Below are 24,289 nucleotides of genomic sequence, written 5' to 3'. Positions count from 1 at the left end.
TTCACAATAGCTAAGTTATGGAACCAACCCAGATATCCATCAATTGTTGCTAGATAAAGAACTTATTTTATATATACACTATGGGTACTGCTCAGCTGTAAAAGAAATGAAATCCTGTCTTTTGCAACAAAATGGATGCAAATGGAAACGATTATACTTAGTGAAATAAGCTAGCCCAAAAAGACAGATACTATATGTTTTCCCTGATCTGAGGTAACTGAGAGAGTACCTAAAATGTAATGTATTGGAGTAAAAAGGACATTTTGAGATTCACTGATTGTTTACAGCCCTTGTCTCTTTTGTTGATAAACAGTGTTTCTTTTTTTCTTTATACTATTTGTTGAACTTTTACATAGTGTAGGGTTAACTATGAGATCATTAAGAAAAGTGAAAGTAGATATTTGTAAAAATTAACAGTAGGAATGGGAGAGAGAGGAGGAAGAAAGGTTGGAGCGTGGGCAGGAAGGAGGGTATGATAGAAAGTATCACTATGTTCCTAAATCTGTACATATGAAATTTGTATAACTTAAATAAAATTTAAAAAGAAATGGATTTGATTAAAGATTCCTATAAACAAAATTATTTTGATAAATGAACACAGACACAATGTGTGACTTGACTCCTGCATAAATTAGATCATACTAAACCTGTTACAGAAACGTGAGAAAGAGAGCTCAGTTGTGGCCCACTATTTAATCTCTAGGTGCATTAACTTTCTCACCTCTTTAATAGTGATAATAATAATAGAGATACCTATATCCTAAATCTATTTAAAGAAGTAAATTCACTTATGTGTCTATTTGTGCATGCATCACTTGGAATAGCATTCAAGAAAGTATAGGCACAGACACTACTCATTAATAATGGTTGAATGAATCATACATTCTCTTCAATTTCATTTTTGACTAAAAAGAGTTTTGTTTTCAGACTTTCTCCTGTTGTTACATTCCATGAATTACCTGGACACTGTAAAAGCAGCTCCTTAGAAAATTTAATGTGTGTCTTCATTTCACCTTAATTTGATATGTTTTGTTTAAAATAACTGTTGCTTTATAACTTAAGTTAGCCTTATGGTTAAAGTGCCAAATCAAATGAGAAAAATACTATGAGCTTATTGGGAGCAGGTGGAACTTCTCACCATTTTATGTAAACTCAGAGCACATTATAGCCAGGAAGGTAAGAAGGGACCTCAAGAGACAGAAAGAGCAAACAGTATGGATTTCAGGAAAGCTGTAGTCAACACTGATCATCTCCATTCTCATGCCCTCCTAGTGCCAGAGAGAGCGGCTAGTGACAGAGACAGACCCCTTGCTCTTTCTTAGATGAGAAGTCTATGTCAAGGTTTGGCTTTTACCTAGAGAGAAGACATATGCTCCAGCCCAAAGCACTTTTAGCCATCCTAAAGTGCTATGCTTTGCTGGACAGTCATTCTGGATTCTGGTTCCTGTTTCACAGGTACAGAGTTTGAGGTGTGACATTTTCTAAGTGGAAATATTCTGGTTGTTGCTTGTATCTCACTCCATATGTACAAATGGACTCAGAGCAAGCAATCTATTTGAGCAGGGACCATGCCTCATCTTGATACTCCAAGTGTGACACAGTGTCTACTGCAAAAAAGCTGCTGGATGACTCTGACACGTTATTGGGGTTCAAGATCATTGTAGTTCAGGACATTAAATCTGGGCCATTCAATTTTTCAACTGTTTCATAGAATGAACTGCAGTATGATTATTCTTCCAAATCTTTTCTCACTGATACATAACACAGAAAATTATGTATCCTGCTCTTTTTTGATCACCACAAATCATGAAGAATTGATAAAAGACACTGCTCTTGCCTATGTGAGCAACTCCCTAATTAAATAAGAAAAAAAGTGTACTTGTATATCTCACCAAATAAGATTCACAGATGTTAAGTAAACATCAACAAGTCAGCTCAACATCACATATCATTAAGATATTGCAAATTAAAACAATGGCGAGATACTACTATATACCTATGAAGAGGCAAAAACTTCATGGAAAAAGTATATGACATTTGAGTTCCAATTTCCCACACACCATGTGAAGTGCCTTCATATTAAAATAACCTAACTCCAGAACAGTGGGCAATATCAAATACCGGTGAGCATGTGCAGCATTCGAAACTCTCCTTCAATATTTTTGGGTGTGTAAAATGATACAATCACTTTGGAAAACAGTTTGGCAGTTTCTCACAAAACTAAACATACTTTTACCATACAGTTCAGCAATTATGTTCCTTGCTATTTACCCAAAGGAGTTAAAATTTATATCCATGCAAAATTTTGAATTTAAACATTCATTTATAAGTGTTAAAACTTACAAGCAACCAAGATGTCCTCCAGTAGGCGAATGGATAGTTACCTATGACACACACAAAAAATAAGGTAGACAGTATACTCGGAAAAATTGATCAGGTCAAAATTCAGTTAATGACAGAAAACACTCTGGGAACATAACATAGGGACTTTCTTGTACTGTAAGTAGAATATCTGAGAAGCCAAATAAGTTAATAATACACCCTAGAAATTAGCAACCCCAGAAGTTGCCATGAATCAACTTTACGTTGGATGGACACAAGGAAGATATATTCAAGAACCCAGAAGCAGGGGTTAAAACCCTGAGCAGGGATTGAGAAGTAGGAGTCGGACCCACAGGGGGTTCCATCCAACAGGAACTTGGGCCATGGCGGAGACCCAGACACGGGTTGTGGTGCTCCCATCAAGACAGAAAGAGAGGGGTAAAATACCCTGCCTTCTCCCATCCACTCTCCTTTATTCTTACTGCAGTTCTTCCTCATAGATACGAACTGCACATGAAAGCCTGTGGTATTGCCTGAGATAAAGAGAAAACTAAAGAAACTTCAGAGAACAAACTGAAGAACAAACAGGCAAATGACCCCACGGAAAGATACCTTAAGCAATACACTTAGCTTGAAGTATTTCTTTGATTTCCTCAGTCCTTTCAACATGTTTTTGTCCTTCCATGAAAGGTCTTAGCATTTTCATCTTGACAGGATAAAACACTAAATGTTAAAAGCATTTTTCTAGAGTATGCCATTCAACTCCATTATTTCAGAAAGGAAAACTGATAAATAAAAAACAATAAATTATGTCATGCTAGGTAACACAAGGAGCAAATTGGAAAGGAATGGATGCATAGGAAATGCCTTGGGTTTGGGGAAATCTGGCTCAGCAGTTAGGACACCCCTCCTCCATTCTGGAGTATTTCCTCGGTGTATCTATCTGTGGCTCCCAGTGCCAGCTCCCTTCCAATGCAGACCTTGGCAGACAGCAGTGAGGGCTCAGGTGGCTGCGTCCCTGCCACCCATAAGGCTGGCCTGGATCCTGTTCCCAGCCTGGGCCTTTTTAGGCATTTGGGGAGGGAGTCAGCAGACTGTATCTCTCTCCTTGGCCCTCTTCTCCTCTCCTCTACCCCCAATAAAATAAATGTAAATTAAATGCTTTGGAAAAACAATAGTGTTCTATAAGCCATTTTATTGGCTTTATTTTTATACTTAGTCACTCTGTGTAATTACAAGCATACTTTAACTTTTTAAAGTGAGTGTTTCTCAGAACCATGGAGCAGCTCTTTACCAATTTCCATCTGCCTTGAGCGTAATCCTTATCATTAGGGTATCTTCATTCAGTGCATCACTTGACTCACTAACTCACTAAATGTAACTGTCAATATTTTAACAGAAAGATTTTTGTGTTTGTATTTGCCTTTAAGAGGTCAGAACATTGTTTTCAAAGTAGTGGAGTGTTTTTACTTTGAAATGTTACACATGTGGAATAATACTATACATACCGTTTGGCAATGTGGTTTTTTTGAAATCTGATATATCAGGCACATCCTGATTTATTTGCATGTATATCCTTTTGAAAAACGATTATACTTTATTCCATTATATGAATGTATCCAAATTTATTTTATTTGTACCTTAAATATAATAGATGTGCATAGAGATTTCCAGTGGTTTGGTTTACTGTTGGAAAGAATACTACAGAGAATATTTTGCATGCATATCTTTAAGATCTTGTGAAAATGTCTGTTCAAACAAACTATTAAAAATAGATGAGACAGATTGAATGGTATGCGTACTAACACCCATGCACATCTGAATACATACACACACTAAAATGCCTCCAGAAAGCAAACATACACTCACCTTTGTACCTGTTCTACTATATTCTCATTAATACTGAGTATTACCAATTTTAATTTTGATAATCAAGTTAGGGAAAACCTCCTTTTGATATTATGTTGACATTCAGGGAGCACATCAGTCATAGATAAAACAACACATGTACTTACAATATGTACTTTTCCCCTATACAGTGCATTGGAAAAGAAAACAAAACTAGTGAAAAGCTTGAGGCCTCTAACAAGTTTGTGAATATTTCTTAGCAGAGATAAGGGAATTAAACTAAATACATAGCCAGAGCTCATCTCTGGTGAGCACACAGGTCAGTCTTCCGTGGGTTCTATAGCCACCACACCTGCTTTTCTCTGAGATCTTCCTGAATCTTTGACAGAACAAAAGAGCTACAATTCCCAAGAAACAAAGAAGCAACAAGGAAAATGTCAGTCACACACTGAAGTTGCATCAGTTTCCTGAGACTTTATCTGCGCACCAAACTAGAATCAGGAGAGGCTCTCATCAAGGTAAACACTATTAACTAACAGCCCTCTCATCCTAAATATCATCAGCAAACAACACAGAAGCAGGTTTATAGACAACTTCCACACAAATCGCCAAGGAATTGTTGAAGAAAAGAAAGGTTAGGGGATGCCATATTCCAATTAACTTTTCCTCTTAAATCTAAGCTTTAGACAATTATCTATAATGGAGCAACGGTGCTCAAGAACTCACAAATAGTAATGCTTTATACCTCAGTCCTCTCCGAAGTCCTTTGTTGGATGTTATAAACAATGCAAAAGGATGGAATACAAACGCGACAAAAATATCAACTCACTGCAGAGAGAGGGCGAAACATTGAAGACTGGTATTGTGGCATTGACACTCATCGTCAATAGTTTTCCTTCATCATTAAAATGCAAACCTTGGCTGGTGCTGTGGCTCACTAGGCTAATCCTCCACCTGCGGTGCCGGCACCCAGGTTCTAGTCCCTGTCTGTCGGGGCACTGGATTCTGTCCTGGTTGCTCCTCTTCCAGTCCAGCTCTCTGCTGTGGCCCAGAAAGGCAGTGGATGATGGCCCAAGTGCTTGGGCCCTGCACCTGCATGGGAGACCAGGAGGAAGCACCTGGCTCCTGGCTTCGGATCGGCGCAGGTGCCAGCTGTGGCGGCCAGTTGGGGGGTGAACTAACGGAAGGAAGACCTTTCTCTCTGTCTATGTCTCTGTCTCTCTCTCTCTCTCACTGTCTATAACTCTACCTGGCTAATAAAAAAAAAAATGCAAACCTTAGTGCTGCTGAAACTGAAACTGAAGATTCACATAATACTGGCCACCTGGATAACATTTTTATCAAACACCACGTTGAATGAATTCAAAGCCTCTTAAATGTCTGTAATGAAAAGTAGACCACCAGTGTGACTGAACATAAACACACCTTTTCAAAAATACTCCCCTCAAAAAATACTATGCTTTAGAGGATATAAAGACAAGACTAACTACTCAGGTAGAAAGTGCAATTGCTTGTTTGGAGGTTCTAGCAGGGGAGCGCAGCTACTCGTATACCCTTGACCGAAGACCGGTCCTCCTCTAGTGGGGAAGGTCGTCCTCTTCGACCGAGTGCGCAGCTTCGGGAGGGACGCACATGGAGCGGTGAGGGAGGAAGGGGACACCCGCCTAGCCAGCCAGATCAGGCAAATCAACCCTGGAGATCAATGGGGTGACAGATGTCGCAGCCAGATCGCCCTCACATCCTTTCTCTTAGGACCAAAGAGCCAAATATCAGCAATCTCAGAAGATCACATATCCATGATGAGAAAGTGTTCTCAGGTGCTGGTTCTAGAACTTTGTCCACTGGTTACCACCTGTCTTTAAAGGCCCTTGTTAGAGAGGAGCCTCCAGCCTCTGATAGCTGGAGAGCCATTCCTTAAATGCTATCAGCAACTTAATTTTCCCAAAATGTAGCATTTTTGCCACAACTTTACTCTTATATTTAAAAAAGTAGTTTTTACTGAAGTCATTTGGGCTCTTCTCAATCTTGTGTCTGAATGTACAAGTAAAATATAGCAAAATGAAGTATAAATAAGCAATAGCATATAACTAAATATCTAATGAAGCACATTAGATATGCATTTTATATATGGCTTTGTACTTGCCATGTAAGAAAGACAAACTCACTTACTGTAGGGTTAATCTTATGGGTTTAAAGTAAAATGAAAATCGATCTGCGTAAAAATTAAGAGTGGAAATAGGAGCGAGAATAGAAATGAGGGTGGTGACATGAGCAGAAGGGAGGGTATGGTGGGAAGAATCAGTATGTTCATAATCTGTTTATATGAAATGCATGAAATTTGTATACCTTAAATAAATGTTTCTGAAGATAAAAATTAATGTTTCTGTTCTTATGGAATTTTTCCAACACATACTCTCTCCGCGGTGGAGTTTCATAACAGTGGCAAACACGTGATGTCAGGAGCACCTCAGAGATGGCAGTGAGATGAGAATGCAGGCCAGATGTCTCCCCAGTTACTGGTAGTTCTCCATCCTGTGCTTTCTTAACCTTATACTTAGTCTCTGAGGACACAGTGAAAAGGCATGACACGGATCCAGTCATAGACAACGCTCAAGAGGTTACTTCCTATTGCTTTCTCTGGTGCTTTAACTAAGTCAAAATGCGTTTTGTCCCTTTCATTGTCCCTCCAGGCATAGTTCTAGTCAAAAGCAGCATCTCAGTTTATTGGCCCGAGCTGTAATTGAAAGAGGATAACAAACATTTCTCGGGCAGGAAAACATTCTGAGATGTTAATAAAAATCTCAGTGTCCGAGTTCACCAAAACAATGTGCAGGTAGTGTGCACAGAGGAGAAAGACATGACTTTGGAAGTTCGTGGAAGAAAATAATTCAAGAAATATTAAGAAGAAAAGCATAAAAGTGAAGCAAGATTGCACGTAAATGAAGAGTTAAAAGTTTGCAGAAGACACTTTTCTTGGTAAGAAGTTTAGAGATTTTCACTTGAAAATAACTATTAAGTGGATTTAGGAGATTAATTTGTAGCGAATTCTATTTTAGGAGGTGCAAAGTCCTTAAGCTCAAAACATGCTTCAGGAAACAACATTAACATACAAAAGGGACATGAATATCATCAGGCACTTTATTACAAAAAAAGCTCTAAAATGCTGTAAGACTAATAGGAAAAAATAGCAGACTCAAATAAATGTGCGTACTTAAGACAGCACACTCTTATTTTTGAATAATAACACTTGATAGACAAATCAATTAGTAAACCATGAAAACTTTCCAATTACTATGTTCCAGTTACATCCCCCTTCTGCCTAGGAACATTATGTGTCATGTACTTTCAGTAAGATGACAGAGGCTGGGTTCTGGCTCTGCCATTCAGTTATGAATGCAAGGACAGAAATTCCCCCGATACCCGTGTTTCTTCTAAGATTGAAATTATTTTAGATGTGCACAAGAACACTGGAAAACAGAAATGACCAGAAAAGAAAGTACGGTAGCAGCCTGAGTCATTTGATATAATTTTTGTGGTGGGAATTGTCATGATCGTCTACTACAAGCAATAATTCCATATAATCTTGAATTTGTGGAGCACAAATAATTAATAAAAAACTGACTTTGTTAATGCATTAAATATATGTTGTGCAAGAACCTTTAATATTTAACAATTTATTGAGATATGTTGACATAAAATTAATCACACATCTTTAAAATACACAATTTATTAGGTCTTTGTCATTGTGTTCCCCATGGAACAATTACTATGCTCAATGTAATCCATAGACCCAACTCTTCCAAAAGTTTCCTTAGAGTTCTTTTTCATCAATTCCTCTTATCATTTCCCCTCCTCACTCTCCAGGCAACTACCATTTTGATTTTTTACACTATATTTGTCATATTTTCTATAATTTTACATAAATGAAATTGTAGAATAAGTATTCTGTCTGAATTCTGCCATTCAGAATGATTATTTTGAGATTTATCCACCTTGTTGTATGTAACAATAGTTCATTCTTTTCCATTACTGAGTAGTGGTATAGTCTACAGATAGATCACAACTTCTATGTATTCACCTATTGATGAACATTTTGGGTTACTTCCTGTTTTACCTATTACAAAGAAAGAAACTGAATATTTATCTGCAAGTCTTTATATGGTTACATACTTTCTATTCAAAAAACTAATAGACTATTTCCCCAAATGGCTTACAATTTTATATTCCAACCATCAGTGAAGCAGGATCCTCTATGTTCTTGCTAACAATCAGCAATACAAGCATAAAACTCTAGAAGAGACAATTGAAAATGTATACCTAGCAGGCACCGTGGCTCACTAGGCTAATCCTCTGCCTAGCGGAGCTGGCACACCGGGTTCTAGTCCCGGTTGGGGTGCCGGATTCTGTCCCGGTTGCCCCTCTTCCAGGCCAGCTCTCTGCTGTGGCCCAGGAGTGCAGTGGAGGATGGCCCAAGTGCTTGGCCCTGCACCCCATGGGAGACCAGGAGAAGTACCTGGCTCCTGCCATCAGATCAGCGCAGTGCGCCGGCCGTGGCGGCCATTGCAGGGTGAACCAACGGCAAAGGAAGACCTTTCTGTCTGTCTCTCTCTCTCACTGTCCACTCTGCCTGTCAAAAAAAAAAAAAAAAAAAAGAAAAAAAAGAAAAGAAAATGTATACCTATACGTTTCTTATATTGTTTAGGAAGTGATATAATATCATTGATAATTAATGCAATTATCTGATAATTTAAAGATATATAATAGAATGTTTGAATAAACTACTAAAATAACAAAGCAACCAAAAAGACTGAGTAAAATTATTAAAAACAAACAAACAAACAAACAAACAAAAAAAAAAAACAAAAAACAAAAACTCAACTTGTGGGGAGCAACCCGGACTAGACTAAGTTACTGGAATTAAGACTTATTCTATGCATCTGCTCTCCCACAATATGGCGCTGGGAGAGGAGAAAACAGCTTCTACCCAGCTGCCTCTTGCTAACTTGAGTGCTGACCTCCAGGAGCTGATCCTGCTCCTGATTGGAGGAGAGCAGCGTACTCGGCGTGTGGGCAGCCGAGTTGGGATTGGCGGAAGAGGACTATAAAGGAGGAGAGAGACAACATGCACGGGGAACATCTATCTGAAGGTACACCTGAGCAGCCCCCGAGAGAGCCGGCCGGTGGTGTGCCGCTCCCCCGCGGAAGTGGGGAATGTGGCAGGGGGAACCGCCCTTCCACGGAGGTGGAAGGGTCGGTAGCCAACCCGGGAAGAACCAGCAGCAAACCCGGGGAGGGCCAAGCAGACAAAACCTGTGTCGTTCCTCCACGAAGACGGGGAGCGACACAACTGCTTCAGAAAAAAATAGAAAAAGAATGAGAGGCAAAGAGTACAGTGATCTACAAGATGTTAACTGTTTCTGATTGTGTTTAATGTGCATTTTCTTTATGGTTATTGAGATTGAGCATTATTTCATGTATTTCCCAAGTATACATACAGTCTGTTGTACAGTTGACATATGTGTATTCTGCTGTTGTTGGGTGTAATGGACTACAAGAAATACACCTATTTGTGTCTTTATGCATTTAGTGTATTTCTTGCACACAATATGTACTTGACATTCACTTTTTAAATCAGTCTAACAACTTCTATTTGTGCATTTGGGCATTTAGGTGTTTTATATTTAATGTGAACAGCCTTATATTTAAGTTTAATCTATTGTCTTGGTTTGTTGTGTATTTTCTTCATGTTTTTAACATTCTTTTTCCTTCTCTAGTTCTGTTTTGGAAGAATTATTTATATTGCATTTCATTGACGATGTTGGCTTACTAACTGTAATGGTATTATTTCCATTTTAGTAACTGCTTTAGAATTTATAATATACATATTTAAATTGTTATGGTCATTGTACAGATGGTGTTATACAATTTACGACCCTTACTGTTTTATACGTCCAGTTTTGCCCACCAGAACACTGTGTGATCACTGCCATATGTTCTAACGGGTCAATAAGATATGAACCCAGGAACAAATTGTTATTATTTGTGTTTATGCCTTCAGTAATACGCAAAAGAAATCTAAATAGTAAAATAGTTGTCTTAATATTTGACAATATTGTTACCACTTCTGGTGTTTTTCAATTAATTTCATGCCTTTACATATATCCATATTTTTGTCTGGTTATTACCTGCCTTTTGCCTGAAGGAGTTCTTTTAATATTTCTTGTAGTGCAGGAATTATTTTACCTTTTTATATTTGAAAAAAAAACACTATTTTTCATTTGTCTTTTTAAAAATTATTTTGTTGCCTTTGCTTAAATTTTTTTCTCTGGGTATAGAATTACAGCTTGATGGTTTCTCTTTCAATGACTTAAATGTGTTGCTCCACACTCATTGCTTACAGCACTCCTATGGAAGTCTGCTGTTACTTTTCTTTCTTTGTATGTGTCTTTTTTCTTTGGCTGCTTTGTTTTTCTTTTCATTGATTTTGATCACGATGCACCTTGATGTAATTTTTTCTTTGTTTAGGGTTCACTGGGTATCTTGTGTGCATTTATAATTTGGGTCACATTTGTGAAAACCTTGGCCATTATTTTCTTAAATAATTTGTACTCCTCTCCTATCCTTTAGGGATTCCAATTAAATATTTATTAGGCTGTTTGAAGTGGTCTCATTGTTGTGTTTCATTTCATATTTTTCTACCACTATAATAAATTTTAATTAGTAATCTTTTCTTCTGTACTCTCTAATTGTCTATCACTTATATTCATTGTACTTTTCATTTCATATATTATATTTTTTCATCTCTGGAACTTCAATTCTATTCTTTTTTTATAGCTTCTATACTTTTATACCTTTTTTTCATGTAAAGATTTTGTCTTGAGGGGCTGGTGCTGTGGTGCAGAGGGTTGAGCCACTGCTTGCAGTGCCGGCATCCCATATGGGCACTGGTTCAAGTCCTGGATCAGGACCCGGCAGCTCTGCTTCCTATCTAGCTATTGCTGGTGTGCCTGGGAGGGTAGTGGAGGATGGCCCAAGTCCTTGGGGCCCTGTCATCCATGTAGGAGACCCAGATGAAACTCCTGGCTCCTGGCTTTTGCCTGGCCCAGCTCTGGCTGATGCCATCACTTGGGGAGTGAATCGGTGAATAGAAGACCTATCTCTCAGTCTCTTGTCTCTCCTTCTCTTTCTGCATCTCTGCCTTTTGAATAAAATAAATAAACCTTAAAATAAAAAGATTTTGTCTTGAGTTTCCCAGGGCTCTCCTTTGGAGGTTAGTTTGAATAAATGACACTAGTGAAGGAATGAGATAGTACATAAAGGACATTTAATGTAGTAACTGAATAAATGGATAGGAGTTATCTTTTCTTTTTTTTGTTGAATACATTTTTTAGCAAAAAAAAAATTCAATGATTTTCCCGAGCCTTATCTTCCTTATTTGTAAAATGATGAAAACAACAATGATAATGATAATAATTTATAACTTATTGTGCCATCAACACATAAGAGAGCAGTTGAGATACAATAAATGGGTGTACAAAAGGAAGTGTCTATAATTATGCAGTGATTTGGGTTGTAGATTTTTTTTCTAGCCATTAACACTTCTTCAAAAAGTTGTTTATCCATCTGCAACTTCTTTTGCCCAGAGTTCAAATACTACCTTGCTTTAAACACCCTTCATTTAGAGACAAATAGCTATTCTATTGTCAAGATAATAGCCTCAAATAGAACTAGCCGCTTTTTCACAATCCCAGGAAAGCCTTTCTCTAACTATATGATATTAGCCCCAGGGTCACCTCTGCTCCATTTAGACTAAAAGCTCATCAAGAGAAGGCACTTGTCCTTTTTCTGCCCTTAGGAATTGCCTTTCCTATTTACCTCAATGCCTGCATCTAGGGGAATGTCTTACAGATAAATATATGTGCTGTGAATTATTTTTCTGAAGAGTGTTGGGGCTGATATTAAGAAAAAAACACTCTAGGAATCTGGAGTTTACGTGGTAGAGATTTGAATCAATAGAGATATGCAGATCGCTAGTTTGGCTAGAAACAGTGCTAGGATGATGTTCTTCCTCTTCCGCTTTTGGAAGTGTTGATTCACACGGGGTCCATCGAAGAGGTAGGGGAATGAAGTACACATTGCTTGGGATTGTAAAACCCTCGAAAATGCTTGCTGGATCAGGCTGGTTTTTGTGCCCATTCTGGATATGTTACACTTCTGGGAAATTGCTCCAATCCACATAAGTGACCAGGAGACCACCAGGGCTTTTCTGCTTTTCCCAAATACACAAAGTGTAGAACCATTATGTCTATGATGTTTCAATCACAGGCTGACTAATAACCCATGGCATATTTGATTTGTATTACAAATATGATTTGGGCTAATTGGTTAAAAACCCAAACAAGGTTCTGGCAGTAAACTTGGTTACAGAATTGGGAGACGTGTTCTTGGAGAAAATGTGGAAGGTATTGATATGAAAAGCTATGGAGTATTAACAGGAATCAAACTAAGGTGTGGAAGAAAATGTGAGAGAGGGAAGGGAAAAGAGGATGGGAGAGATAAAATGAAGGGGTTGGGGGACAGATACAGATGGACAAACTATCCCAGAAAAATAAGATGAAAATAAAATGGAAATCATCCTTTCTGTCCTGTGGACGTTCTGGTGTTTGGCTTTGTCTGGATTCTGGCAAGGACTTCCTGTTGCCATAGAACAGAAATCATCCCCTGCCACTCCCTTTTCCATGGGTTAGTTAAGTGTGAGGTGTGCTTCTTCTGATTAGGATGGATTCTTACAGAGCAGATCTGAGGTGAGGTAGGGATGGGGGGGTCCTTCTATCCTCTGGTTCTTTCCCCAAATGGCCACAATGGCTGGAGCTGGGCCAATCTGAAGCCAGGAGCCAGGAACTTCCTCTGGATCTCCCAAATGGGTGCAGGGGCCCAAGCACTTGGGATATTCTCCAGTCCATAGCAGAGAGCTGGATTGGAAGTGTAGCACCCAGGACTCAAACTAGCACCCAAAATGGGATCCCAACACTGCCTCAGCTGCTTTACCCAATATATCACAGCACCTGCCCCAGGACTGGTATCTTCAATCCAACTGGTCAATAATGATTTGGGGGATTTTGTTTGCATTTGATTTGCTTGTCCACTTAAACCTAAGATAAGTGCATCCTACCCTGCATCTCTATCTATGGAATATCACACGGTTACCCCTAAGGATGGTACCAATATAATATGGTTTATTGAGGGTGAAAGAATTATCACTGGTGCATGAAATTCAGTCCAGATCTCTTCCCAGAGCCCATTCCTGTCCTTAATTCAAAACTTTTAGGTTATGGTCTGAAGCAGTGAAAAAGTCAAATCTACACCAATGGCTCTGCTGTTTGCGGATTGGTAACGGCTCAATCTCATTTAGCAACTGAAAAGCAGCAGTGGTTATTCTATTTCCTGACTGGTAGACATAGTCACAATGCAGGCAATTATTACTTTAAAAAATTCTAATCTCATAAAGTGTGACTGCACTTCTTCCTGCTTTAGACAACCGTGGAACTGTCTTTGACAAATGACTTGCTCATGCCGATACCATCACTGCTACTTCAGGCAACTGTGAAAACACTCCTTCCCATAGAACCCAGAAAAGGACGGTTAGAAAGCAAGGCAATAAATCAAATCCTTGATTACACCCAGGTTGTCATTTTAAAATATGAGTCTGCTGTGCTATGAAGATATTTTATTTAATTGTTGTATTTATAGGCTATCTCTCATATAGTTTAGTTTATTTAATTCATCTTCCAGCCCCAGCAGTGCTGCTACTGGTATGCTGGAGAGCTGTGAGTCGGAGGCACTCTGTCTGCCCCACAGCTGGGTATTAGGAACTAGATGTGGCTGACACGTGTTTAAAAACAGACAAAGAGGCCGGCGCCATGGCTCACTAGGCTAATCCTCCGCCTTGCAGCGCTGGCACACCGGGTTCTAGTCCCAGTTGCCCCTCTTCCAGGCCAGCTCTCTGCTGTGGCCAGGGAGTGCAGTGGAGGATGGCCCAAGTGCTTGGGCCCTGCACCCCATGGGAGACCAGGAGAAGCACCTGGCTCCTGGCTTCAGATCAGCGTGGTGCACCGGCCGCAGCGCGCCAGCCGTGGCAGCCATTGGAGGGTGAACCAATGGCAAAAAAGGAAGACCTTTCTCTCTGTCTGTCTCTCACACTGTCCACTCTGCCTATCAAAAAAAAAAAAAAAAAAAAAAAAAAAAGGAAAGAAGAAGAAAAAGAAATCATGCATCTAAGCAATGGTATTGTGGATTTATGGTGCTTTCATGTAACACAGCTTCTTACAGTAACACCACTGCAGGCACAGTGTTGCGTCAAATTATGTCAAACAAATTGATAGGAATTATATAATATTGAAATTTTAATGGTTTAGTTTTAATGGTTTTATGACTATTTAAAAATTTATTTTATATGGGTAAAGTTGAATATCTTTTCATTTCATTATTGTTTATAGTCCTTGCCTAGTCTCCTGCTGTACTATGATAATTTTACACTTTTAGAAGATTTTATTTATTTATTTATTTATTTGAGAGGCAGAGTTGTAGAGAGAGAGAGGGAGAGACAAAAATCTTCCATCCTCTCGTCTACTCTCCAAAGAGCTGCAAAGGTTGGAGCTGGGCTGATCCGAAGCCGGAGCCAGGAACTTCCTCTGGATCTCCTAAGTGGGTGTAGGATCCAATTCCACAGCTTTCCCAGGCCATAAGCCAAATTGGAAGAGCAGCAGCTGGGACACAAACCGGCACCCATATGGGATGTTGGTGTCATAGGTGGAGGCTTAGCCTACTATACCACAGTGGAGCCAATAATGCAACCAGTTAATGGAACCACTGACTATAATGTAACTTAAAATAAGTTATCTAGAAAACCATATTTTGAAATTAAAAAGAAAGCAGAGATATAGCTACAGAAAGACAGGAAAAAAGATAAAATATTTTTACATGCATTTCCCACTATGACACTGAGATTCAAAGAGGTTAAGATGTTTCTGGGAAGTCAATGAGCCTATCAGACCCAGAACAGTTCTGGGACTCACATTTCTAATCACGTAAATGAGACAGGTTTTTGTATAATGTTGAATCACTCATAAAATCAATACTTTCCATGGCAGGTGGGATACTGCTTTGCATATGATGGTCGCTCTGGCAACATGGGTGGAGTTTAGTTAATACCCACAAAAGCAAGTGAACTAGTGCTTTGCCTTTTCAATTCCACAGTATATAAAGGCATCCTTGCACTTTTACTATAGGAACTGAGTTGAACATATTTCTGCATTAACATAATTCTTTACTCCAGTGGTTAGTACCAATTAAAAATAGATTAAAAAGCACATCTCAACTATCAACTTTAGGATCTCTCCCTCCTCCAGGAAAGATTCAGCAGAAATATGATTTTATTTCAAAAATTTACAAAAATGCAACACTAAGTATCAGGTATAGAGCCCTTTGAAAGCACAGTATCAACATATGCGTAACATGATAGCTTCCTAATCCCAAATTTACTCAAATGAACAGATGGCATTGCCATTTTCCCTCTGTGACCCACTGTGAGAGGCTAGTTCCTTTTCTTCCTGGGGAAATGGTTTATGATAAGCATAAAACATTTCATTATAGCAGCGTAGGAAAGTGAAATCAAATGTCAGAATTAATCATGAAATGATCAACCATACAACTTATCAAAGAGCAAAGACAATGAGCACTTTAGATTTATATAACATTTTATCATTTTCAAAGCACTTTCACTTACATTATCTTAATTAATCTTCATGTGATATTGTAGGATTTGGACATGCGTTTACAACTACTCCTAACCCAGATTCCTACAAGGCCTTAATTGGTCATGCCCCTCTGTTCCCTGCAAATATGTTCCAGAATGTCCCATGTCAGTTTCAAAAAACATCTGTGGTCTTCTGAAGATTGAAATTTCCAACTTCATGTTTAAACGTAAAGTAAGATAGATAACGTTTACATTTAAATTATTAGCATTAAAATCTCCATAGAAGTTTGTCATAGTGGGTTAGATGATGCTTGGGACACCTACATCCCATGTCAGAGTGCATGGGAGTTGTCCCGGCTCCACTTCTGATTCCAGCTTCCTGCTTATGCACACCCTGGGAAGCAGTAGTTAATGGATCCTTGCCATCCACATGGGAGTTCTGGATAAATTTCTGGTCCCCTGGCTTTTGCTGACCCAGCACCAGATGTTGTGGACATTTGGGGAATGAACCAGTGGATGGAAGATTGACTGATCTCTCCTTCCGCCCCCCGCCCCTTTCTTCTTGTCCATCCTCCAAATAAATAAAAATAAACCTTAAAAAATTCTCTGGAGGGTATCTAAATGTCACTAATGGTGATAAGGAGCTTTCTAACTAAATCCAATGTCAAAAAATTGTCTTAATTACATCTTAACCACCTTCATTGTGACTGCTTGCCTTGTTCAGGTCGACTGGATTTTTCAAAGAAAAAGTCTGTATATAGGAAAAAAGTACACTTCCTGATTTCTACTTGTTTCTTCTTTGTGGCTTCACAACAGGGAGTTGCTTTGTAGCTCTGGTTCTGCCATAACCCATTTGAACTTCAATTTTCTCATCAGTAAAATGATGGACTTGGTCAATCTCTTGGATTCTTTGCTGAATCTCACTTCTCCGACTTTTATTACAGCAGTACTTTCTTTTTCTTTTTATAGCATCCTATTCATTGATTCTTTCTTGGCCTCACTATTCAAGTTGGGACTTTGACATGAAAGCACTACTTACTGTTACATTTGCTCTGAAGTCCTGAAGCTCAGTGCACAGGAAATGACTGCTGATAGTAATGGTTATATGGTTATGGTTATAATAGTAATGGTTATATGGTTAATGGCTATGGTGGTAATAGGTAAATGATTCATGATAGTAATGGTAGTAATACAACTGTCAGGAGGCTTATATACATTATTTCAACAAATATAACAATACTGTGAGATATATCTTATGATCCAAGTTTTTCATACTGGAAAAACTAAGCTCAGACATTAAGGAAGTGGCCCCAAATGAAAAGTAAAGCCATACTATCAATAAAGCATTCTATTTTCAGAATTTCAGGATAAATTTCCACACCCCAGTTCACAAGGCAGAACTGTCAGAATAAGGGGAGGCATTCTGACACATATTCATTTTTCAAAATTTACACAAAAACTCACAATAAACTGATTTTCTCCAGCTGAAGACAGTCAATTATAAAAAAATAACTTTGCAATTCTTATGCCAGTTTCATGGTAAAATGAAAACACGCACAGGTAACTTCCGTATAGAATTCCTGGAACCAGCAGTATAGAACCTCTAACAAATATGGGATTTCAGAGTTCAGGAAGCTGATGACAAAAGTAATTAATTCTAAAAATGGTTGGAACTATTTTTTGATATTATCAATAAAAAATAAATAAAAAACAACTATGAGTGTCACTTCATCAAAAGCTCTTAAATGCTTTGTTAACAAAGTGAATATATTGTGAAAAAGTATGGGCCATATACATTTCATGCATGGCAGGGTATAATGGATTTGAAATTAATTTTTTCTTTGAAAATTACATTATATAAAAATTTCATATATTGTTATTGCCAATACAGATGGTACTTTCCATCAAAATGAAATTAGAGGAATGAGACAAAGAAAATTATATGAAAATAAAGTACTGCTGAAATGAGAATCAGTCAACTGAAAATGAGCAAATGATCTATAAGATATTGCTTTTCCCAACTTCTTCATTTAATGGATGAAAAAAATTCAAGCTTAATTGGGTTCATATTTTAATGGTCCATTCCATTACACACTTCTGCATCCATGAATTATGATGCTTTGTAGCCTGTGTGGTGGGTAAAAGCACTATTGCTATGCGGGATAATGCTGGGCACTGTCACATCTAGACCTCCTGCATGAACTTTATCATGGTCTTGGGTAGTTTCTCCCCATGCATTGCACTTATTACTAAGGTTATTTTTCCAAGTGTAGGAGTCTTGGTAGGATTAGAGTACTCTATTAAATAATTTCACAATCGAATTCCTTTGGATAAATACTTTATCACAGACCATAACTGGATCCAATGCCTCCAGAAGTTCTATTTGTTTGACATGTCTTGTGCTGGCTCTCATATTGTTTTATTTATTCTCATTAGCAATTAAATTTGGATGCCCAGGCTTTCTAATCCAATCAAGAGAGAATAACATGGACCCAAGTTATCATTCCACATGAAACATCAAAGAGAATAAGATACATGAAACAATGGTTTTCAATGCAGTGAGGCTTTGACAACGGAGAACAGTCATGCCTGAAAAGCAAAAGAACAACAAAAAACCTTTTGATTACTTCAGCTCCCTTTTTGAGGGAGTTTCCTATCCACTCTGCCAGGAAAGAGAACTCAGAAATGATAAGACTCTGAGTTTAAAAGACAGACTTAGGGTTTGGGAAAAAAAAAAATCACAGGAGCTAGAAGTGACAGAGCCTGCTGAAAACAAGAGTGATGAATGAGGAACTATTTCAACAATCTGTACAGAGTTCTACTTGAGAAACCAGTGGAGTAATTATAAGGGCATGCATGTGATGAATTTACCCAAGGCTAAGATGAGAGTCATTGAAGCATTAGCTATAACACTCACCCAGGTCCAGAAATAGTACTAATTTCCACTGGACAGAATAGAAAAACTCATGAGTCAATGGGCAGAGTGGAAGACTCTTGCCTGCATAGTGGGGAATAATTAACCTATATTATTCTCATTTAACAGGCGCTACATGCAAGATTCAATGAACTACACAACTACTATGTACTTCCCATGCAAATTAACTCTATCCAGAATAAAACTCAAGAATACTTATAAGATCCCAAAATATTCAGCAAATGACAAGATAATATTTTTAATGTCTGGAATTGAATCTAAAATGACTAATTATGCAAAGCAGCATAAATCATAACATACAATGAGGAGAAACTATAGAAATCAAAATTGAAATGAACACAAAGGTTGAATGGGCAGTCAAGGACACCTAAACAGTTACTATGAATATTGCATATTTGGCAAGTTAAACAGAAAATAAAATATCTGATATAAAAAATAAAGTGGCTTGAATATGTAGCAAATTGCACATATGGAAGAAAAGCAAATATAATTCATTGCAATACAAATAATATGAAATGAAACACAGAATGAAAGAGAAGAAAAGAAAAAATAAATAGAAACAATATTAGTGAAAAAATTGGACAACTTCAAGAGACATAACTGGACAGTTATAATCAAAATAGGTTTCTATTGGCAGAAGGATAAACACATCAACCAATGGAACAGATTATAGACACCAGAAATTAATCCACACATCTACAACCAACTAATCTTTGATAAATGAGCTAAAATCACTCCTTGCAGGAAGGAGAGCCTCTTCAACAAATGACATTTGGAAAACTGGATCTCTGTATAAAGAGATTAAACAAGATTCACAGTGAATCAGGGATCTGGATCTAAGACCTAAAACTACCAAATTACTAGACAAAAAACATAGGGAACACCCTGCAGGACACTGGCATAGGCAAAGACTTTGTGGATAAGACCCTAGCAGCACAGGCAAGAAAGACACAAATAGACAAATGGGATTACATCAAGCTAAGAAGCCTATACATGGCAAAGAAAACACTGAACAAAGTAAACAGGCACCTGACAGAATAGGATAAATTATTTGCAAATTATACATCTAATAAAGGACTAATATCCAGAAGATATAAGGAGGTCAAGAAATTCAACAACAAAACAAGGCATCCTGTTAAGAAATGGGCTAAGGATATGAACAGGCATTTTTTAAAAGGATGAAATACAAGTGGGCAGCAGACACATGAAAAGATGCTCAGGATCATGGCCATCAAGGAAATGTAAATAAAAAAAATCACAATGATGTTTCACTTCCCCCCTATTAGAACCACTATCATCCAAAAATCAAAAAATAACATATGCTGTCAAGGATGTGGGGGGGGAACATACCCTAAAGCATTATTGGTGGGAACGTAAACTCATACAACTACTATGGAAGACAGTATGGAGATTCCTCAGAAATCTGAAAACAGATCAACATGTGATCCAACCATGTCACTCCTGGGAATTTACCCATGGGAATGATATCAGTATGAAAGAGTTATCTGTACCCCTGGTATTTACAGCAGCGCAACTCACAATAGCTAAGATATGGAATCAACCCAGATATCCATTAACTGATGACGATATAGAAATTGCAGTATATATACATGATGGAATACTGCTTGGTCATAAAAAAACAGTGAAATCCTGCCTTTTGCAACAAAAAGGATACAACTGAGAGACGATTATGCTTAGTGAAATAAGCCAGTCCAAAAAGTAACAAATATAATGTTTTCCCTCATTTGTGGTAACTAATATAGAGGGTACAAAAAATGTAATGAGCGAAATTGGTATTTTGTGATTTGATTATTGTTTATAGCCATTGTCTATACTCTTGAGGAACAGTGATTTTTCTCACTAGTTGTTGAATTTTTTCTTTACGTGTGGGTGAAGCTTGTGATTATAAAGAAGTTGAAAATATGCATTGTAAAAATTCAAAGAAAAATAAGAAGGGAGGTTGGGAGTTGGGGGGAGGTCAGGGTAGGAAGTATTATTATGTTCTTAAAACTAAATTTATGGGGCTGGCGCTGTGGCTTAGAGGGTAAAGCCGCTGTCTGTAGTGCCAGCATCAACACATATCAAAGAAAATACATAGGTAGCACATAAGTACAAGAAGAGATGCTGAAGATATGGGTCATGAGAGAAATGCAAACTAAAACCATATAGGATACTATCATACACTAGCTAGAATGGCTAAAATTCAGAGACTAGCCTTATCAAGTATTGGGAGGATGGATTTGAATTGCAACTAACATTCATTCTTGGTAGAAATAGAAAATGGTATAACTAGTTAGGAAAAGTACCTAGAATATAAAATTATTAATATTAAACATTAAATATATTAAATAATTATAATATTCATGTTATAATTTATATAATTATAATATTATTGTAACATAATATTATAATTTGTAGTATTTAATATTAAGTATTAAATATATTAAGTATTATATGTTAATAGTTTGAATATACCATCTAGCAATACCACTCATAGATATTATGAAAGAGAAATAAAAATACAGGTTCATACAAATATTTATAAAGAAATATTTCTAACAGCTTTGTTTTTAACAACCAAAAACTGGAAACAACCAAAATATCCATCAAGGAGTGAAAGCATGAACTGACTGACATATCTACACAGTGGCATGCTACCAAGCCATTAAAAAAAAAAAATCAGCTCTTGTTATACCCTACAATGTAGACTGATTTTCTACATAATATTGTTGAATGAAGGGAATTGCCTGAAAGAAATTTTCTAGAAATTCTAGAAAATGTAAAGCGAAAAGCAATCCATAGCCTCAGGGAGCAGGTGAGGGATTGCCTTGGCACAAGGCAGTCAGGAGAGCTGACTTGCAAAAGGGCAGGAAGAACATTTTGGGGGTGCCCAGGTATTGATGCTGGTGCCTCTACCCCTCCCCTTTGTTGTCCTTATTCTGCTTTATTCATTTCCTCAGTCTCATAAGGAATTTAAATTTGCAACTACCAATCAATTTCCTACTTTCTTTTAAAAAAGAAAAGAATCTTTAGTGTCTCCCATAAGTCTGTAAGCAAAATCTATCCAAATTCCCTATATCATTCTATAGCAACATCCATTTGTTCTCAAGTGATTTTCCAAACTTATTTCTTACTGCTTTCCTACATCAGCCAATATACAGGAGAAAATCTGCTTCTTTCAAGCTACTGCCTGCAGGCTCAAATAAGCTGATTGCCCTGGGTTTGTTACTTAGCATGCCACTGAGATTCATTGTTAAGCCATTTGCAAACAAAGCAGAAAGCAAAACGCACTGCCTGTAAGTTCACTTACAAGTGAGTTAAGCTGCTGCTTGGGATACCATATTATTGAGCCTTGTTCAAGTCCTGGCTCTTACACTTCCAATTCAGTTTCTTGATAATGTGCTTGGGAGACAGCAAATGATGGCCCAGGTATTTGGATTCCTATCACCTGTGGAGGGGATCTGGTTAATGTTTCCAGCTCCTGGGTTTGGCCTGGCTCACTCTGGGCTATCTGTGGGTATTTGTATAGTAAATCAGCACAGGAAGATCCCCAAATCTCCTCCTCTCTCTGTCACTCTGCCTCCCAAATAAATTTTTTTAAAGATTTGTTTGTTTATTTGAAAGGCAGAGTTACAGAGAGGCAGAGAAAGAGAGGTCTTCCATTTGCTGGTTCACTCCCCAATTGGCCACAACGGCTGCAGCTGCGCTGATCCAAAGCCAAGAGCCAGGAGCTTCTGAGTCTCCCATGCGGATGCAGGAGCCCAAGTGCTTGGGCCACCTTCTACTGCTTCTCCTAGGCCACAGCAGAGAGCCGGATCGGAAACAGAGCAACCAGGACTTGAATTGTTGCCCACATGGGATGCCAGCACTGTAGGCAGTGGCTTTACCCACTACACCACCATGCCGGCCCCCCAAATAAATCTTTAAAAAAAAAAAACACTTGGATATTTTCATTTCTATGAAATGGTAATAGAAAGTTCTGTTTTTGTTTCTCTAAAGAAGAGTGAGAGAAAAGGACCCTTGAGAGAAAAATCTTTTTTTTTTTTTTTTTTTTTTGCTGTTAGGCACAAGATTTCAGAGGTTTAAACAGTAATGTTCTCACAGAGAATAAGAGTTCATTAAAGCCATCATCAACAACCGAAGCAACAGAATTAGGGCAGGTTAGGTTCTCTTCCAAGGGCAGGGTCAGGTCCTCCTCGAAGCCCTTCTGTGGTCATTGAGAGCCATCTTCGGGTGGCAAGATGCCGCTGAAGGAACCCTGGAGACTCCTGGCTATGCTGCGTCATCTCACGTTAGAGATCATTTTGTGAACCTTTACTTTTTTTCTCCTGAAAACTGACCATAACTGTGTCATTTTTATTTTTGTATGAAGTATTCTTTTTTATACATTTTCTTCAAAAGACATAGGAAAAAAATGACAACTATTATGAGAGTCCTAAGTGCAAACATCCATTTCACTCTTTTTATAATGTTGTCCTGAAACCATTAAAATTTGAGGTAATTACCACTTGTATACTTTGTATGTCTGTCACATTTATACTCAAGATATTTTAATATTTGTAATAGTAACGTATTATATACTCACAAATAAAACTTCTCATCCCATACTGGATTCAGGTTTCCAAAAATGGTTTTAGTTCTTCTTTTGTTCTTCCCTACTTGAACTGTAACATATGGGTCACTGGACCCAGTTTTGTCTTTTGCCTGCAAGCCTTGTGCAGAAACCACTGAAATAAACCAAAGGAACATTTCAATATAAAGATTTTTTTCCAGAAACAAAAAATTATAATTTAAGGAATACATTTGCTATCATTTTGCCCAATGGGCTTGCAGATGCATTTCCATTGCTTCAAGTCTTGGGATCTTAAGGAACTATTGAATTAAAGAAGTGCACCAACCAAGAAACTCTTCCTTTTGTTCTTTATGGCTGAATAGCTGTGGGGAGCAACTGAGACTAGACTAAGTTACTGGAATTAAGACTTACTCTATGCATCTGCTCTCCCACAATATGGCGCTGGGGAGGAGTAAACTTCTACGCAGCTGCCTCTCGCCAGTTTGACTGATGAGCTGCAGGAGCTGATCCTGCTCCTGATTGGAGGAGAGCAGTGTGCTTGGCGTGTGGGCAGCAGAGTTGGGATTGGTGGAAGAGGACTATAAAGGAGGAGAGAGACAACATGCACCAGGGAACATCTGAAGGAACACCTGAGCAGCCCCCGAGAGAGCCGGCCGGCACCGGCGGTGTGCCGCTCCCCTGCGGAAGCGGGGAAAGTGGCAGGGGGTACTGCTCCTCCACGGAGGTGGAGGGGTCGGCAGCCAACCCGGGAAGGACCAGCAGCAAACCCGGGAAGGGCTGAGCAGACCAAAGAACAGTGTAGGGTTTAGTGTCGTTCCTCCACGAAGAGGGGGAGCGACAAATAGCAATTTTTTGT

The 24,289-nt window shown here is 38.2% G+C and overlaps 1 protein-coding gene across 1 annotated transcript in view; it reads right to left on the bottom strand.

Annotated features, from left to right (window-relative positions):
• UNC13C (unc-13 homolog C) overlaps positions 1-24,289 on the bottom strand; it is a 645,143-nt gene that overhangs the window by 374,750 nt on the left and 246,104 nt on the right. The window contains exon 9 of the mRNA XM_017348010.4: positions 23,446-23,587. Coding sequence (XP_017203499.3) covers positions 23,446-23,587 — 142 coding nt within the window. The remainder of the gene's footprint in view (positions 1-23,445; positions 23,588-24,289) is intronic.

The sequence above is a fragment of the Oryctolagus cuniculus genome, chromosome 12, assembly GCF_051225735.1.
Source record: "Oryctolagus cuniculus isolate XC-2025 breed Fujian yellow rabbit chromosome 12, ASM5122573v1, whole genome shotgun sequence".
NCBI classification, from domain to species: Eukaryota; Metazoa; Chordata; class Mammalia; order Lagomorpha; family Leporidae; genus Oryctolagus; species Oryctolagus cuniculus.
This window is presented reverse-complemented; position numbering and strand designations above follow the sequence as displayed.